The following is a 19,927-nucleotide window of genomic DNA, read 5'->3' as shown; positions in this document are numbered from 1 at the left end:
GAAATATATGCGTCATAAAGAGTCATAACTCTGACACTTTGTATATGTGACTCTTAGTAAAAGACACTGAAGAGTGATGGCTTGACATTGACAGTGCAGCTGCTCTTCATGTCTCTGAAGGTGGAGCAGTCGAAGTCGATCATTAGAGTCTTCTTTCCCGCCTTGTAGGGAAAAAAGCTGAATTTGACACGTGTTCGGCTGTTGGGCTTTATGTCTGGAATCCTGTGGGGAACACAAAGAGCAGTAAGAAAACCAGCTGTCCAGAGTTTGGATTGGCAACTCCACTTTCAATTTACGCAATGTGCAGCAAAACATCTCAGCATCACAATAAAGGTATCAACCCACGAAATCCATTTGGTGCCAACTAGAATGCATCTGTAGCACCAAGTCTCAAAAACTGTTAAAGCTGAAAATCTGAAATGCTGCCTCAGATTCATGACTGTTGCTAATTTAGATTAAATCATAATCACTACTTGACGAACCCTAAACAGCCCTCACCATAACCCAAGGTTTCACCCTAAAATTTAACAATTCCGTTACGGAGACTTGTGTTTTGTCCCTACAAAGTTGATGGATCCGGCACCATGAGTGGGCCTCCAGTGCTGGGACCCCACAAATATAGACAAACAAGTATAAACTCACACACACACACACACACACACACACACACACACACACACACACACACACACACACACACACTCACTGGAATTCCGTGTAGTCTCTAAACAGGCCACTTCCTGAGAAAGTCATGGTGCAGTTCTTCAGCGTCTTGTTGACCGGGTTCTTGAAAACCACTTCCCCGTTTGACTTACAGTTCAGTCTGACCGTACCGAACACCTGCAACACACGCACATTTCTGTTGACCTGCTGAAACAGCATTACCCATCATGCATCAAGAGAGAAAAACGGAGGAAACAAGAAACTGCATCGCTCCTTCACCAAACGCAGCTTCATAACAGCAACACTTGAAATATACTGTCTGAAGCTTTAACCACACAACACAGAAAAAAAGGGCCCATAATCCAAAAGTGCATGAGATGTTTGCCCCAGTTTAACTTCGTGGAGCTTCAGGAGCTAAAGAGCAGGAATTTCTGACATCAACAAAGCCAGCGAAAAACAACTTCAAGAACATTGTAATAAAATACAAGATTCTTTGTTGTTGATTTTGTTGCAGGCAGTGATGGAAGATGGTGGATAAACTGTGGACTTTTCTCAAACACGGCTGATCTATTTCAGCCAACTTTATATTCTTTCCAGCTTTGTCTGCAAAAGTAGGTCTCAGGGGTTTAACCGTTTAATTAACACCAATGAAAACCTCTTATTTAGATCTACTGTTAAAGATAAATTGCGCATTGATGGATGAGGAGCAGTAAAAACCATGTGACTGATTGTGAACAGCCAGCGAGTCCAATTTACAGCTCGCAGCTCTACAGATGACAACATCCACCACTTACAGACTGAGATATCTCAGCCTTTCAGTGGATTGTCATGTAAGTTTGCGTAGACATTCATGGTCTCCAGAGGATGAAGCCCCTAAGCAGGCTGACATTTGTGGATTGCCATGACACTTCATACAAATATCTATGTTTTCAGTGCTTTGGTGATCCCTAACCTCTAATCCTGCAGCACAAGTAGGTCAGTAAGTAGTAAATTCTCATGCGATGAGCTGAAATGGAACTGGAATAACTTTGATGATCCTCTAACTTTTTATCAACTGATGTGCTTTGTGTTTAGGGCCAGTGGTGGCTCAGATTTGTTCGCATCCTAGATAGCTAAGATGCTATCAACATGTTAGCATTGCCAAGGAGCATTAAATTAGCATTTAGCGTGTCTGTCAGCTAATGTGACAGACAGCTGGACAGATGACAGACAGACAGACAGACAGACAGACAGACAGACAGACAGACAGACAGACAGACAGACAGAGGTTTTTTTTACTGACGGTGACTGAGATGGGAGGGTCCTGCAGGATAACGTCATCCTCAGCCAGGTATATGTTGTCTGGCTTCTGTTTGTCTGTGATTATGGCAGACACCTTCATGAAATCACAGTGCAACATGTGTTTCTGGTAGGCTGAGTATGGGACCAGGATTGGGATGGACAGATCTTCAAGAGGCAGTGGAAGAGAAGGGATTTTAACTCAGTTAACAACAAATTGCATAAAAACATACAATATTTGATCATCTAAATCTCGTGGTGCCCACACATGCAGACAGTTTCAGTTTTATTTGCCCGCCCTCTGATATCAATTCAACAGCAACATATCTGTCCAGAAACATCCACAGAAGAGGAGTCACCTTTCTCAGGCTGCAGTGTCTCCTCCTTCACATGAGACTGGATGTTTGCAGCTGGTGAGCCGTTGTAGTTCATGGCTTGGATGCTGATGTTGACGGACAGCGGCCTGGCAACGCTGCTCCTGCTGTGCAGCTCCAGCTTCAGGCTCACATCCTTGCCGTTCACCGGTTTGGTCACCTGTGGCATCAAGCAATGAGAAATCCTGTGAAATTCAGTACTATAAACAATATTTACTTGCTTAAGAAAATCAATAATAGAATTGTTTATCCAGACAGCTACTGCACCACAAACATTGATGCCAACATCCTGTTTTAAGGTCCAGAAATGCATTCCTTTTTCGGGTTCTCTTTTTGAAAGAACTTCAGGGCAAACATTGCTGAACTATTCAGGAACTTGACCTGATATATGTCGGCTTCATTATCTGCATCCTGTCGTTTTTGTTTTGTTTATTCTTCTTAATGTGCTCCAGTCTGTTTCCTGTGACGGATGGGGTGTGACCAATTCACAACATGGCGGGAACAAAAGAACCAAATTTGATATTTTCAAAGGTTAAATTTGTGCCTTTACAAGAAAACTGACAATAAAGACGTGGCTGTAAATATAGCAGCAAGAAAATTTCCCAGCGGGACTTGAACCAGAGACAATGCGATTTGTGCTCATGATCTTAAACCCTCAGACGAACCGAGTCTTATTTCAAAACAACTTTAATAAAAGACAAAAATCCTCTTCAGTAACTCTACAGGGAACTTTGGGAGTGTAGTTTCTGTGATGTACCTCTTCAAATCGTATGGACACTTCAGGCGGTGGAGGGATGTTTTCTGGGGTTACTTCATCTGTACTCTCTGTGGTCTCATGGTCTCCCCCGTTCGTCTCTCCACTCTCCACCGTCTCCTCCATCTCTTCATCGTCAACGTCATCTTCAGCCTCTTCTACCTCGCCAACATAGGAGTAGTCTCCGGTGCAGGCGTATTTGAAGACCAACCTCTCCATGTCTGACCCTGTAAAGGTTCATGATTCAGTCAGTTTCCAGAGCCACTGCTGTAGAGCCTGAACATCTGAAGTCTCTGCGACCTGTTCCTCAGGTGGACTCACCTTCTCTGTGTTTGTAGGTGTCGGTGATGTCCAGCCGCCTTGTGGAGTTGATGGACTTGGTGGAGATATTCTGACCGACTTTTTTAGTGTCAGAACTGATTTTCACCATCGAGCCATCAGCTTTGACCTGACAGATGAGAAGAAACAACAAAAAGAAACATTTTGTTAAATAAAATCAGGAATAAACCCTTTCTGAAGCTCAGATTTGCTTCATCTTTCACTGGATGTTATGTGGATGAGGTTAGGCTGGAGCTGCGCTCACTGACCAGCCAGTCAATGCAGTCGGCGTTGACCTCAGCGAAGACAAATGGGATGTCATATTTGAGGTCTGTTTGTCCATCCCGGATGGCTTTGACCGGGGCCGGACCACAGCAGTAAATCCCTGCAGGAGGAGAGACCATTATAACCATGAGCTGGAGTGGGAAACCTCCACAGACTAGTTTTCATCCTGATTTGTTACGTAATGTGACTTAAAGCCACATCATGTATATACACGTCATACAATTTTAAAGAAACATTCAAAAATCTGGTGAAATTCGGCGGCTGCATTCAGAATGATGATGAAACCACTAACCAGGTATACAAGTGATTTGTTGGGTGTATTCATGAGAGGATTCATGCCCTGACAGGATTAAAGCTCATGTTTTTAATGATTCCTGATCTTGTTGCACCATCAGGTCAAAGTAGGCTAACAGTGACTGGGGAGGCCAAAAAGGACAAGAGTCACATTTCAGCAGTCCTTTCTCACATTTCCTACACCAAATAAGGACAGCATTATAACATCCATAGTATATTAAATAAGTATTCATATTAATTACATAGATTTTTTTTTTACTTCAATCTAAATGTCAAGGAAATCTATAGTCAAACTATGTTTTCGTCATCCACAATCTTTCCAAAGTCAGTGAGTAACGCTGTTGAATTGTATCCACCAAAATAATCGTGATTATGATTTCTGCCATAATCGAGCAGCCCTTTGATCTGTGAGGCAGATTACCATGAAACCCTCTGAGCACATTCGTGCACCCCACTCAGCAGCGAACGTTCAGCAGTTCAACACAAGTCACCTGATGAGCGCTGACGTGTTTCTGTGGGATTGTTTACTTTCCTTCAGATGTCGTTTTCTCTCAGGACAAACCTTAATCAGAGCAGTTTTAACATATGTAAAACATTTTTTGCATGGCTCTAAGAATAGCAAAAGCATCAGTATTTAAGCTTCAATGTGAGTTGAAGTGGTTCATATTCCAGAATATTTCAACGCACACTGCAGCTAAAACTTCTGTGGAAGCAAACCATGTTTGAAGGTTTAGCAAAAAAAAAAAAAAAAAAACTTATTTTATATAGGTTCTTCTTTTTTAGAATTATTGTGCAACACTCTCAATAAAATCTGAGAGTAGAAAGAGGTCGGCATGTACAATTAGGACAAGCAACAAGGCCATCAGAGCAGGGAAGAACAAGCGTCCCAGTTAAAGTTAAAGAGATAAACAAGAGTCTGTACCATCACTCTTCTCCTGTGGCGTTGGATCCAGAACTTGCCAGCCGTCATACTTGCCATCTCTTGCCAGGTCTGGCCGCCTCATCCAGCACTCCACCCACACATGGAAGTTCCTGAAACACAACACGACGTTCAGACTCTGCGACAGCACACTGACACAGAAATTATCTACTTCTGTATCACCTCCAAATGATTCAACACACCATCCGTCACTTCTTCTGGCTCTGGAATATTTTTAGGTTGAACACAATATAGACACTACAGCGCCTCTAGAATATTCTTTAAAGAGCTGTAAAACATATAAAATGAGTTCCATATTGGTCTGCGATTGGCTTTTGATTTGTGATATCACAACATCGTGCCCCTACATGCACACGTTAAACTCAGATTTAAGGTAAGCACAGAATCAGCAGATGAATCTGAAACCAGGCTCCTGGTGTCAAACTGCACATGCATCATTGTGCACAGTGAAGGTCAAACATCCAATGAAGTAACAATAAGAAATGAGACCACATTCTGGACTGGTTCCATAAAGGTCCAGCAGCACAAGCTGGAGTCATTTTGAACTCCAATGTTATGAATACTTTGAAATATCAATCGCATTGTAAAAATTTGAAAGTCTGGAATGATATTTTACAAACGCTGTTTTCTGATAACAGACTATACGTGTATTGTGACATGTCATAGTACCAGAAATAGTATTTAAAGAAACTTGGACATTTAAACCCTTCACCATAATGGGCAGTAATAACTTTCATTATTGGCAGATCAAAAGCTCTTGGGTGTAATGACTTAAAGAGAATCACCGCACCCAAATGATATTAATGTGCACATTAAGTACTGTGGAAAACCACAGGGGATTGTAGCTGCAACAAGTACTGACATGCTGGCTTGATTTTTGGCTTGTGTCTCATGGCGCCTCTTCATTCTAGTGACACATTTCCTGCAGGGACACCGGCATACTTCTCCGGTTTGTTTGTTGTTGTTGTTGTTGTTTTCATCAGATAGCGTTTTTTTTTGGTTACCTCCAAGGTGCAGCATTCATCTGGAATGTACATTAGACACCCACAGGGATTTACCGCACTGTGCCAAACTGAGGAATTAAAGTGTCAGCAAGTTCAAACCTTGGCACCATTTGTTGGCAGAATTATTACCAGAGCTTAATGGAATGTTTTAGTGCCTTTCAGCTCATTTTTTTCTTCGCTCTCACTGCTCATCATCCCCACCATGGCTTAACTAATACAACATCTTCCCCCCTCAAAAGTATTAGTTCTCTCATGGTTGTCCATCATTTTAAGTCAGGACTGTAACAGTCTTTTAACATCAAACTGAACAAACTCAGAACTTCGTGATGTGATATGAAAAAATAAAAATAAGCCAGAGCACTATGCCAGTGTCCCTGAGGGAAATGTGTAGCCAGGTTTCATAAGGTAAGATCAGAATAAAGCGGCATGATGAGACACAATCTCAAGCTAAAAAACAAGCCAACCTCTCAGTGATTACTGCAGTTACATAATTGGCTTGAAAGCACATTTTCAATTGTTGCTTTCCAATTTACTTGATACATATTAATGTGATTGTTTGGGTGTGAGGATTCTCTTTAAGGTCATCACACCCAAACAAGTTATCACTATTAAGTGTGCAGCACACAAAAACGTCATACTCTGATATCAGAAAACAATATTTAATACACACTCTGCTGCCTTCAGGCTCACTCTACTCAGATGATTGACTGGTAACGGCGGTAAAGACAGAGCAACCAACCCACAGTGGCCAGTCTGACTATGCCGCTGATGCTTGAGTGGACGTTATCATGGTAAGATTAAGTCGTTTGTTCAATGCCCCCTTTGCGTACCCGCCACTCAGGCTGGGTTGATTGAATTCACCCACGTTTGGCTGGTGCATCTGTTATGATAATGTGATGTAATGGTGAAAGGTGACTGTGCTGTTTAGTAGATACGATATCATGGTGATATATTGGTCACATGAGGTCACGTTGAGCATAAGGAAACCGGAAACATTCTGTGAAGGTACGTTAGCTGAAAACCTGCCTTGAAGCTCACGCTGTCTGCGCCTCGCCATCTGTGCATTGACAAAATAAGAAATTGTAGCCTCTCACCAAACACTGTCATGGGATGGTTTCTCTCTGACGCCGTAGTCAGCGTGGTACACATCAACGATCAGATTCCTGTTGGTGTCGTGGGCTGACATGAAGTTGGTGACCACGCGGCAGGGGACGCCCAGCAGGCGCATCACTGGAACCAAGAAAGTGGGTTGGACTTACTGGCACTGTACTACACTGGTTCAAATCCTATTTACAAGATAGAGGCTACTTTGTGTCAATTGGTGAGCATGTGTCTGAACAAAAAAAGATGATGTGTGGGGTGCCACAAGGGTCCATTCTCGGACAACTTCTTTTCAATATCTACATGTTACACCAAGCTCAGATTATGGAGCATCATAATATTTCTTATCATACTTATGCAGATGATACACAACTTTATATTTCTGTCATCACATGACTACAGTCCCTACTTTCACTGAGTGAGTGTATTCATCAAATCAGTGAGTGGATGTGCCAGAATTTTCTTTTGCTTAATGCAGATAAGACAGAAGTGATTGTATTTGGCCCCAAAAATGAAAGGTCAAAGATCAGTGCTCAACTTAACTCCATGTCACTGACAACAACAAATAAAGCCAGAAATCTTGGTGTAATTATCGATTCTGACCTGAACTTTAACAACCATTTAAAGCTCATTACCAAATCAGCCTACTACCACTTGAAAAATATAACCAGAATTAAGGGATGTCTGTCCAAAGAAGATGTGGAAAAACTTGTTCATGCATTCATTTTCATTAGGTTGGACTATTGCAATGGAGTCCTTACTGGCCTAAACAAAAAAACAATTAGGCAATTACAGCTGATCCAAAATGCTGCTGCATGGGTCCTTACAAACAGCAGAAAAATGGACCATACCACACCAGTCCTCAGATCACTACATTGGCTTCCTGTGAGTCAAAGAATAGACTTGAAAATCTTACTGTTGGTCTACAAAGCATTAAATGGTCTAGGACCAAAATATATTCTAGATTTATTGACTCCATATGAAGTATTCAGACCCCTCAGGTCATCAGGGACAGAACTATTGTGTGTTCCAAGAATCAGAACCAAACAAAGTGAGGCAGCTTTCAGTTATTATGCTCCTCACCTGTGGAACATTCTCCCTGCACACCTGAGGTCTGCACCAACTGTCAGTTCATTTAAATCAGGGTTGAAAACATTATTATTTGCTACAGCTTTTACTTAAAGTAAATATGTCTGCTCAATGATTTTAATCATTTTAAATCCCAATTTATTGTCTTTTAGTGGCTTCTGTTTTTAATTTTCCTCTAAATGTATTTTATTTTTATTTTTATATTCTCTTCTAATTTCTTTCTTTATTTCTCTCTTTCTTTGACATGTATGATTTTAATGTATTTGCATGCTTCTGTAAAGCACTTTGAATTGCCTGGTGTATGAATTGTGCTATACAAATAAATTTACCTTGCCTTGCCATGCCATTCTGCAGCTCCTACTGGAAGCCATTAACACTCAGCAGCTATTCAAATGAACTTTATATATATACACACACATACAAGGGAGGTGACTGTTATTAACAGACTGAAGCTACTCCAAACTTACTCCAAGAGTCATGCGATCAATGTCAACATGAGGTCTTGTCATAAGATGTGAAAAATATGTTTCAGTGTTGTAGTGCTCTACTCCTAGTCATAGCACAACATATAACAAGGGAATGTACATTGGCATTAGCATTCTTACTTATTTTACTCATTTTAGTCAATTAGTTATAGACAGTATTTATTTTCAACCAATCAAATTAAAGTTGAGAAGCAGCATATTTTTTGTTGGGGCTGCTGCTAAAGATAATTAGTATGTTAAATAGTTTTTTTTTATTCATTGATATATTGTTTAGTTTATAAAATGTTAGCAAGAGAAATAGAGAAAACTGTCCATTACACTACCCAAGTGTTGCCCAAACAATCCCAAACCCAAATACATTCAGCTTACAATCATAAAAAACTGAGAAAAGTGGCAAATCTTCATATCTGAGAAGCTGGTAACAACCAATGTTTGATTGTTTCCTGAATAAATGGCTTAATTAAATAATTAATCGAGTATCAAAATGTTGCCAGTTAAGTTTGTGAGAAGTGACAAATAGAGTATTTGAGTAATTATTTCAGAACTAATATTTATCTTTCCAGACATTGTTACCTGAGCACATCACACCAGCGAACACCCAGCACTGGCCATACTTGACTGGGCGGCAGTCTCCTCTGTACCACTGTTTAAGGATTTCATGACTGCCACTCCAGTGAGAGGGTGCCTTGCCGCCGCTATATGGAGTACTCCATCGTCCCTCCAACACACCGTAATCATCCTGACAGTTGATCTGGAGGAAGACAGACATACAGGAAAATCCTCATTCCCATAATTTTTTTCTCAAAATTGCAACTCTATTCTACAGAGTACGCGTGTTTTAGCATCTCATGCGCACGTTTTAGTATTCCGTGTGCTTGATTTAATATCTCGTGTACATGTTTTAGTATCTTGTGCGCTCAATTTAGTATCTTGTGCGCACGATATAGTTTTGTTTTGTTTGTTTTTTTCGTGGCACTTTATGAGCTCCATATTATTCTGTCAGATTTGGACTCCTTGTAAGATTTTCCCTCCAAAGGATGGTCCACAGACTCTTTCACGTCAGAAACATTTTTTTAGATCTACATCATCTACATCGGCTCTCGTCTTCTTCACGTCTTTACTGGCACATTGCAAACATTAACAAAACAATTCTACCATTAACTATCAATATGTGGAACTGCACAAAACCAAAAGAAGAGCTAAACACTCATGTCAGCATGCTAACATGCTTACAATGACAATGCTAACATTCTAAATGTAAAATAGGTATAATGTTCCATGCCTACCATCTTAGTTTATTGTGTTAGCATGCTGACATTTTCAGAACACTGAACACCCAAATGGTGTGCAGGTCAAAAAATGGTATCACATGGCATCACATCATTGCTGGATTTGGGTCAAAATGTCATCCAATAAATGTCTTTGCGACACAGCATTGTTGCTCTAAAAGTTTTATGGATGTATCTTTAAAAACCACACAGAACACGTCCTACCATGGCGCTGATCACGCGGCTCACGTAGATGGGGTTACAGCGAGCAGAAACATCATCAGCTGGGTCAGCTTTGTGTTTGTGGTTGAGGTCCAACATCTTCATACAAATGTCCACCATATTGAACTCAAACTGGAAACAGGAAAAATTGAAGATAAATTTAGTTTTATTCATAGCAACACAGTAGCATTTATCTGCAGATGGGAATAGTATTTAAACTTTCAAAGAGACATCAACTGCTATTGACTGTACATTGCAGTAGCTGTATTCATACTTGGCAAATAATAGTAAAATGTAAAATGTATTTAAATTCAAAGTGACAAAATTTGGTCACTCAAATTGGCCAGGTCAAATTCAGATTCTAAAATACAAGAATTTAAAACTGAACAACTAAAGAGTAATCATGCTATTTTCAACTACTTGTTGTTCTGGATTACCTATTGAAAGTGTCTGATTTCAGTCCCTGTGGGTGTGTGTATTAATGTCTTTGCCAAACTGTATTTTGTAGTAATGGACAAGCGCCACATGATGACAGTAGCTACATTTGAAGGGTCAGATGGGAACTTTGCAAATCATTGAGTTTTTTCCACAATACATTCCTGCACAGTACCTGTCCATAGTCCCAGCTCATAGAGGAGATATAGTTTCCACTTCCTTTGAAGATTTTTCCCTGTTCATTCATCACATACTCCTGTTTTTCGTCCTCATCAGCCAGATACACCCAGTCATCTACAGAGACAGTGAATTGATGCAGACGACAGACAGGCAGAGAGACAAACAGACAGGCGGACGGATGATAGGAAGATTGATTAGTTGGTGAAGATGTACAGTCACTTTACTTAAGTAAAAGTTCTATATTCAAAATCTTACAAAAGTAAAAGTACACAGTGATAGATAGATAGATAGATAGATAGATAGATAGATAGATAGATAGATAGATAGATAGATAGATAGATAGATAGATAGATAGACCTACCAGGACACCAGGGGTTGAAGAGCACCACAAGGTCTGCCACAGTCATTTCCTCATCCCTGTGTTTGGCACGCAGGATGTACTGCCCCACGGGGGCATCAGCCGGTGGAGTAAAGGTCAGGTTCAAGAGGCCCATTTGCAGGGAGGAGCTACTTTGAAGCTCCAGCTTCCACACTGCCTTTGCTGATGGTGACCACCTAACATCATCAGGGATGCTGATACGTGACATCGTCCCCCGGACTTCAGATGGGTAGTTTCCTGTGGAGAAGAGTCGTTACCCTGTATCAGTGGGGCCTGATAGTAGTTACTGCTACTCTGCTAAGTTAAGCTAACGTTAGTTGCCTTTAGCTACAGTTAATCAGTGTTTGATATCTCATATAATAATGTAACGTAAGGATAACAAACTCAATTAGCAAGATATCGTATCATCAAAAAGGATGTTTCAAAAACACATTACAGCTAGGGAGAAATACATAAGTATTTTTTAAATTAGCTTTAAGCTAATGCTAGATGTGGCTCCCTCCAAGCTCCCTTGGCAACTTGATGTTTTCACACAAAGTATCTATTTGTATGGCATGTTAAGATGTAAATGAAAAAAAAAAAGGTTCTAAATGTCACCTTCCTGTCATAACTCAATGCTGACTAAATATTTAGTTGGCCTTGTAAAAACTATTCAAAACGAATCATTTTTATGAAAGATCAACCTGTCTCTGCAACAATGTGGAGCGGGTGTTGTTGAGGGTTGAACGCTTGGGTCAATTTAAGACTCAGGTTGAAGGGTTGGCCTCGTCTCACAATCAGCTCATCCACTGAGATTTCACTGGTGTGGTGCTCAGTGTTGTTGATCTTACACTGAAGGTCCACTTCACCATAGACTGAAAGACATTAAAAACATACAAACATGAACAAGTTAACAGAGTCCCCGAACAGAATATCCGTATCTGTATCTGAATATCTGTCAGGTACTGAAGGAGTTTTCTAGAGAACAATTTGCTGGCAGTAAAATTTAATTTATTTCTATTCACTTTTTTGAAAATAAGAAAGATGGTGTACATCATTTAATTTTGTTTTTTGCATCAATTGAATATAATTTTTAAAGCTGCAAAGACTGATCCACTAGGCGTCAACTCCTGAATTAGCTATTATGGTAAAATGAATATCTTTGGGTTGTGGACAAAACAAGACATTTAAGGATGTCCTCTTGGGCTTTAGGAAAGACTGATTGACATTTTTCACCATTTTCTTTACAGACCAAACCACTCATTGACTAATCAAGAAAATAATCAACAGATTAATGGCAATGAAAACAATTGTAATTGTTAAGGTTTGCATGACCATCTCTTTCATGTTCAAAACTTCTGTATGAGTGAAATGCATCAAAAATTCTTAGTGCAATTTATGTGGTTGCCACAGTGGTCACGAGGAACTGTAAAAAAATCATTGCGTACATTATGCATTACGTCAGCACATAATGAGTTTCTAAGTCACAGATCACTTAATGCCCCTTTGAATGTAAAAAAGAAAAACAATCGGTCGCGTGGATTAAAGTCTTTCTCAGACAGACAGACACTGAGATCAGTGCTCCTGGTGCTGAGCCAGGTGTGAGAATTTACTCAGCTCACCTGAAGGTGTGGAGATACCTCGATTAATCTTTAAAAGTTACAGTACATTGGTGGCAGAAACTAGGACAGGGCAGGGAGCAGGCAGTTCAAATATGTAAACAGACTCAGCAGACTGTAAATGCCAGTGTGAGTTCGAATATGTGGTGAAGAAATATGTGTGTGTAAATGGGGCAAGACCCAACAGGACGGGATGAAAACTGAAGAAAATCCTCATTTCCACATGAAGCTCTCTGGGCGGCAGACTGACATGTGCCAAGATTTCTGACCAAAGGGAGCGTTTACGTTTTAGTTTAGCTTTTCATCGTTCCTTTGTAACCTTCGGAAACATTAAAGCTGCAACTCATTAACATTCCACACTAACAAGGCATCGTGAAAGATGTTTTTGTGATGAACCCAAAGAGCATCATCGCTTGACTTTTCAGCATTTTAGCCTTTGTCTGCTCACTGTTTGGGTCTTCCAGTCTGCAAATTTCCTGTTATCTTTTCGTTGCATCGCTGTCATCATCCCTGTCCCAGCAGCAGCAGCAGCAGCAGCAGCAGCAGCAGCAGCAGCAGCAGGAAGCTGTTTTCAGTGATCAAGCTTTGATAAACAACCTACTGCTAACTTTTTGCTCAGCATCAAATGACAAAGTTCGCAACTAGTTCACTCTCAGCTCTCACAGTGTTGTTTTTGGCAGCTGCATCCAAAACGCAATTAGAGAGTGACTGGTGAACAAAGGGGAGCATTGAGCAGCAAAAGGCCAGATATCTCCCCCCAGCAGTGGCAGATCTGTCAAAACAGCTTTCTAAAACACTGGAAAGGTGACAGGAACCATGTGACAAAACAGCATTCTTCAAAATGTTTTAATTCACTGTTTGAAGTCCTCACTGAATTGTACGTGTCATCCCCTAAAATTGCTACTATGCAACTGGTGTATGCCAGTGTTAAAACATGTGTAATCAAGCATCACACACATTTCATTCACTCACATACGTACAGTGCATGCAAGCAGCTTTGGGCATCTCACTGGATGCAGAGACCCACACAGGACAAGACACCATGACAAAGGTATTCAAACAGATTCTTTGGTTAAAATCGCTGGTGTACTTACTGGATTCTTTCCTTTCCACTGTCATCTTTCCAGAACTTTTTTTCTTCCAACAGGAGACGTAAGGGCAGTAAAATGCACACTGGCAAGAAGTCAACACTCAGACTGAGACTGACACTCGATGTTTGGTCTTAAAATATCTGTTAAGCCTAACCCCGCCTCGAATGCAAATCCAAATTTCACTTTGTGATGTGTGCAGGTGCTTCCTCCACCCACATTATGTTACCAGTTAGTAAATCATTGCTTATGCAATTATGATTGTTTATGATGATAAACAATGTCATGATGGTCTGCGCACTGAAATGGAAGTCAGACATGGCAGTCCAGAGGATAAACTGCACTGTTGCTTGTACAACCCTGATCCCTAAGAAGTTGGGATGCTGTGTAAAACACTGTGAATTAAACAGCAAGTTGGGAAGGGGAGCAAGAAAAGACTGGGAAAGTTATGGAATGCTCCAGAAACACCTGTTTGGAACATTCCACAGGTAAACAGGTTGACTGGCAACAGGTGATAGTATCATGATTGGGTATGAAAGGGGCGTCCTGGAAAGGCTCAGCAAACAAGGATGGAGCGAGATTCACCACCTCGTGAACACACGATTTTAGAAAGGAGATTAACACATGAGCTCAGGAACACTTCAGAAAACTGTGTAAACGCAGTTTGTTTGCAGATGTCTGGATTGTGTTCTGTGGAATCAGGGTGGCAAATTGCTGATTGGGTGAAGAATGTGGATTGCGCAAAGTGGTAAATTAACTAAACTGGCTCATCCTGAACGGACGAGGAAACTTACTTGACACAGAAATGACGGGGAGCAACTGAGGTGACAAAAAAACTAAATGAATAAATAATCAAAGTCACTTTTGAATCCAGTAGATGTTCTGCAAAATCAGTCATGATACACCACAATTCTAAAACTATCAATTCCAGCTGCTTTGAGCACGCTTTCAACAAAAGCTTAAGATTAGTTGTTAGTTTAAAGAGGCATCAGATAATCTATCTGTCTATCATATGACTACATGTTGCAAGTAGAGCTATGCAGAACCCAGAAGTCCTTACAGCAGCTGATGGAGATCTAAATAAACAAACAAAAGCTCGGACACACATGAACGCCTCGTCACGTCACAACAAGTCATCAGGCTGAGCAACAGTCACGTACGTGTTTCCCAGGAAATGTCAGCTTTTCTTGTAGGTGATTATGAGCTCATGAGATACTTGACATATTGTTAACTAATGATTTAATGATGAAAGTGAAGTTTAACAATGAAAAAACAACACATTCTGCCTGATATTACTTTGTGTGTCGTGTGGTTACATGACGGTCAGCTTGAAATTTGTTCCATATCTTATTCTTCACTAATATTGGCTGATACTGGGATGTGATGTAATATTATTCAATAATTAATGTGAAACTTCTGTCATCTCTGAATCACTGTAAGTGACCGTTTCTAGTGCTGAACATGTGCATAGGTGTGTGTGTGTCTGGAATGATGGATAGGGCAGGACCTGAATTCCGAAGTCTGAGTCAGAAAGTTCAGCAAATTGAGAATTTCCAGCAGTTGATGGTATCAATGGAATAATGATCACTTAAATAATCAGCAGCCCTGATTCCATAAATGATGGGACACAAAAAAAATCAATAAAACTGCAATTATTTGTAAACAAACTGTGTTTGTTTCTCAAAGTGTTCTTGAGCACATGTATTAATCTCCTTTATCCAATCATGTGTTCACAAAGTGGTGAACCTTTCTTCACCCTCGCCCGAGCCTTTCCAGGATGCCCCTTTCATACCCAATCATGATCCTATCACCTGTTACCAATCAACCTGTCTACCTGTGGAATGTTCCAGACAGGTGTTTTTTAAAGCATTCCACATCTTTCCCAGTCTTTAGCTGCTCCTGTCCCAACTTGTTTGAAGCTGTTTAATTTACAGTACGTTTTGCACAGCGTCCCAACTTCTTTGGAGTATTTGTCAAAAAGGATTAGCAAGTTATCACCTTCTGTTTTAAAGATGTTTTACACTGCAGCCTAAAGTTTTTGGAATTGGACTTGACACTGTTTTTATTTTCCTGGACTGGTGCTATTACTAGAAAACTGCAGCTGATATCACATAGTGCAAGTGGTGTAATGTAATTTACTCTGTGTAACATCAAGACGCGATGAAATTTGTTGTTCTGTAAATATGTGATTTGGGTTCTAGATACATTGATTTTATTGAGTGCAGAAAACATGAAAATGTCCCATATTTGTTCTTTAAAATGAGCTTTTATTTAAGAAATGAAATGATTTGGTTCCTGTTACATCCTTTGTTTGGTGTTTGTGTCCATTATGTGATAAACAAATGAAGCAGCAAACTGTTTCTTATATGTTTACATCAATAAAAAAAGCCAGGCTCCATTCTCTTCATTATGCTTTGACTGAACATAGTTTATCTTGTTGTCAAAAACAAAGTTTGGTGTCTTATTTGATCTAGTATCTCTTCCATTTGTCTCATTCTGAAATGCTGTTGACTGTGGGCTTTTGTCTTAGTAATTTATTTGAAACCAGTTCCTCTGAATCATCTTTCTTCAGGCTCAAACAAGAGATTAAGAGAGGCATGATTTTGTCCACTGTAGCCAAAAATTTAGATGACATTTTTTTAAACTTGAACGAACTAGATAGCGTTTTAGGTGGCAGCCACAGTCCTGTTTGTTTAATTTAGAAATGAGAATTGTTGTTGTGCGCTGGACCACCAGGAGGGAGCGGTGCACCAAAGCTTGGCGGCTTGTTGGCAATAATGAAGACGCTTGTTTTTCTAACCTGACTGTTTCAGCAGGTGTGGCAAATCCTCCGTTCACTGGCATCAACCTGAAGATCAGTGGGAGACTGTCGGTGTGAAGACAGGCAGAACGGAGACACTCGGTCAGATTACTGAAAGGATTAAGTCAACCTTTCATTCATGCTGCTGGCTCTCAGTAACACTCCCATTAGAGAATACACCTGTTCTTCTGAGCTCAACACCTGGTATCAATTCAATATAAAAGATAAATGTTTGTTTGTCTGCAACAAAGTTTCCCATTGACATTTTGTACCCATAAATTTAAAATTCACTCCATATGAAGACAATATTTTAGAGTGCATCATAATGCAGAGACCACACTGGTTAAGTTACAAATGACCTTCTAACTGCATGAGATAAAGGACTCTGTACTTATTAAGTATTAATGATGATTCCTTTGTGCACGCCCAAGTTAGTCAGAGTTCCACCAAGTTGTGGACTTGGACCGATGTTGATCTCCCTATATGCGCTTCCTTGAGGGCAACATTACTTGGAAACACTCAATTTTCTTTTGCTATGCAGATTATACCCACCTGTATTTATCAATGAAGCCAAACCAATCAGTTAACTTAACTTCAGGGATGTAATAAGGACATAAAAACCTGGACCACCGGCATCAGTGATACCAAACTTGGACATTTGTTGGCCCTAAACTCACTATCTAATGATACAGCTATACATTGCCGTGGCCTCCAGTGCCACTCTACGGGATCTGGAAGCAATCTGCGGACTGCCTTTTTTCAATACGTAACATCACAAAAAACAGGACCATATTGTCTCAAGACAATGCAGAAAAAATCCTTTGCATTTCCTCTCTATCAGGCTGCTAAATGCTCTCCAGGTGATCCGGATCGTTGCAGCTTGTGCTCTGACAAAAACTAGGGAAAGCAATCATCTGCACTGGCTCCTGAAAGCGAATTTCAAATCCTTGTCCTTACCTACACACCCTACATGGTCATGCACCATCAAATCTTAGAGAGCTCATCAAACCCTATTACCTAGCTGCAACAGTACATCCAGAATGCACGCTTACTTATGGTTCTCCAAAACTAGAATGTGGGCCAGAGTCTTCAGCTATCAAGCTGAACCATCTTCCAGTCTCAATCCGGATGGTAAAAACCATCTCTGTGTAAGAGTAAGCCTCAAACCTTCCTGTATGATTAAGCTTACAGTGAGTGCCGGCTCATGCTTGCCTTGGACCAGCCTCTAGTTATGCTGCTACAGGATCAGACGTCTTGACACACTGAGCTCCTCTCTCCTCCTCTTTGTACTGGACTGCATTCAGAGGTCTTTCTTATATTCTGAAAAATGTTCTGGACTCAAACGAGTACTTCTGTTTGAGCTTGCTGTTGACCTACAACGCGCTGCCGGAAGTTCTCTTTGGCTTGGTTTTCAGCATGTTTTGTCTTTGCTGTGATATTTTATTCTCTGTATCAGTGGTTCCCAACTTTTTTTTCTTGAAGCCCCCCCTTGCCTTTGTCCAAGACAAGCCAGGCCCCCCAACCCCAACTCCTACCCGCATACACTAAAAGAACAAAGTCAGAGGTCATAAATAGCTTGATGAATTTAAATGTAAACCAAAATTATGTTTTAATTTGGAGTATACAGAGTTTTGATTATCCATTTGGGTGTGTTATTGGGAGTTTAGAAATTTAATGTGCCCAAATATAATTTTGGTAACCTCACAACCTCAGTGCAGACAAAATTGTGCGCACCCCCTGCGATCTCTGGTGCCTCCCAGCGGGGGGCCCGGACCCCAGGTTGGGAACCACTGCTCTATATCATAAATCAAGTAGGCTTTGTGCTGCTCTGCAGCTGCAAATGTCAAATGTCTGCACATGATTTGTGCTTTGTCTCTCAGGCCTGCATTTCAAAGTTATAGAATACTTAAATCCTCGTTTAGTCTCTTTGGCTCATTCAAGACAGGCTTTTCAAAATGACCTTCATTGAGCACTCCTCTGATGTTTTATGATTACCTGTTTTTCTGTAAAAAAAACTGTTTATCCATCTTCACATTCTGGTCGTTAATATTTTCACATCATATCAACATTAATAAGGTAAAACTAATTCACAAGCACAAAATTATCTGTCATTCACTGTACTTTTAATGGTGAAGCTTAACTTTGTGTCCTAATCTTTGCCAGATGTATCTGAACGTCTCTTTGTCGGGACAAAGGTAGAACAAAATGTCTCTTCTCTGTTCTTGCTGTTCATTTGTCATGAAAGACCAATAACTCAAGACAATTATAGAGGTTTGCATGTTATTTCAATTAATCCAGTTAATCCGACAGTCTGTCCTGAAACGGTTTGTGTATCTGGCAAAGAGTCAAATGTTCATTAACTGCATCAACAAGGTTATTGACATTCAAAGTTATGCAGAGTTGCATAATTAACCTTGTTTCTACAGAAGATTTAATGGGAGGACACGAGACCTTCCTTTAAATACTTTTGGGCTGTCCACCCACGCGCACATCCACACCCACAAACGCAGCACTGCAGCCTTTCCCTCCATACATAAAACCACACAGCAGACACACTTCTAACTGTACAGAAACACACACACACTAGCTGTCCTGCTGAATCAGGTCTTTGGCCTTCTGCAGGTTGTGGTCCACGGCTCCGTCTAAGAACTGAACCCAGGACAGCTGTGATTCCCCGCACACGTGACTGGACCTGGCCGTGAGGAAAGAAGCGGAGGATTGAGAGAGAGATAAACAAAGACAATAATTTAAAGATTAGGTTCTCTTTGCTGACGTCTCATTTAGATCAGTCACAGGAGGAAACTGGCAGCGAATGAGTCGACTGGATTTGCTTTTTGTTTGATCTGATAAGACTGATGACCTGTCGGATTTACAGAAACAACGCCCAAGTTTCTCAACCCTCCTCAAACACACCCTCCAACTTTCTCTGAGGACATCTGTCCTTTCCCACCTTCACCACTGGTTCCAGGAATTTTTACTCACCATTAACCTTATTCCTCATTGGTCCACTTCAGCTGAGCTACAGCACTGAGGCTCCTTCATGATTAGTCACACTTAAAGAACCGTCGCAGTGATTTTGCATGAATGTGTTGAACCCTTTCTGAAGAAAACCTCACGTTTTTATGATTTGAAACAACAATAAATATAGACAGAGGAATCTCACCTGATGATCTCCAGAACTTTCTTTAACAGCGCTGCCAGTTTACACACCTGTAGGTAAAAAAAGATAACAGATTTATTTGTACTTCTTATTTATTTCAACTTTTATATTTACATGTTGGGTGGGGCTAAGCTGCTATTAAAATACTTCTGTGTTTTTGATTGTTGTTTCTGATTTATGTTTCATACAACATCCCAACTTTTTTGGAATTG

The 19,927-nt window shown here is 40.4% G+C and overlaps 2 protein-coding genes across 5 annotated transcripts in view; both read right to left on the bottom strand.

The window, feature by feature from the left end:
- Positions 1-53: 53 nt before the first annotated feature.
- Positions 54-13,805, bottom strand: LOC139351804 (protein-glutamine gamma-glutamyltransferase E-like). The gene is made up of 15 exons (XM_070993813.1): positions 13,762-13,805; positions 11,753-11,923; positions 11,052-11,306; positions 10,686-10,804; positions 10,079-10,207; positions 9,159-9,336; positions 7,005-7,140; positions 4,889-4,998; positions 3,657-3,772; positions 3,391-3,517; positions 3,073-3,296; positions 2,301-2,475; positions 1,946-2,109; positions 707-840; positions 54-222 (listed from the first exon to the last, which is right to left on the bottom strand). The coding sequence occupies exons 1-15, from the start codon at positions 13,784-13,786 to the stop codon at positions 54-56; spliced, it is 2,232 nt and encodes a 743-aa protein (XP_070849914.1). The 5' UTR covers positions 13,787-13,805.
- Positions 13,806-18,441: 4,636 nt separating this feature from the next.
- ccndbp1 (cyclin D-type binding-protein 1) overlaps positions 18,442-19,927 on the bottom strand; it is a 46,243-nt gene continuing 44,757 nt past the window's right edge. The window contains exons 10-11 of one of the 4 annotated variants that reach the window (XM_070958783.1): positions 19,719-19,765; positions 18,545-19,247 (exon numbers count right to left, since the gene is read on the bottom strand). In XM_070958783.1, the coding sequence (XP_070814884.1) occupies positions 19,139-19,247; positions 19,719-19,765 (156 nt within the window). In that variant the 3' untranslated portion in view covers positions 18,545-19,138. Of the gene's footprint in view, positions 18,516-18,542; positions 19,248-19,718; positions 19,766-19,927 lie in introns of those variants that run through there. The other 3 variants (XR_011602044.1, XM_070958785.1, XM_070958784.1) reach the window with 3 other exon arrangements.

The sequence above is a fragment of the Chaetodon trifascialis genome, chromosome 3 (genome assembly GCF_039877785.1).
Source record: "Chaetodon trifascialis isolate fChaTrf1 chromosome 3, fChaTrf1.hap1, whole genome shotgun sequence".
NCBI classification, from domain to species: Eukaryota; Metazoa; Chordata; class Actinopteri; order Chaetodontiformes; family Chaetodontidae; genus Chaetodon; species Chaetodon trifascialis.
Note: the sequence above shows the minus strand (reverse complement) of the source record. Positions and strands in the feature narration are given on the sequence as shown.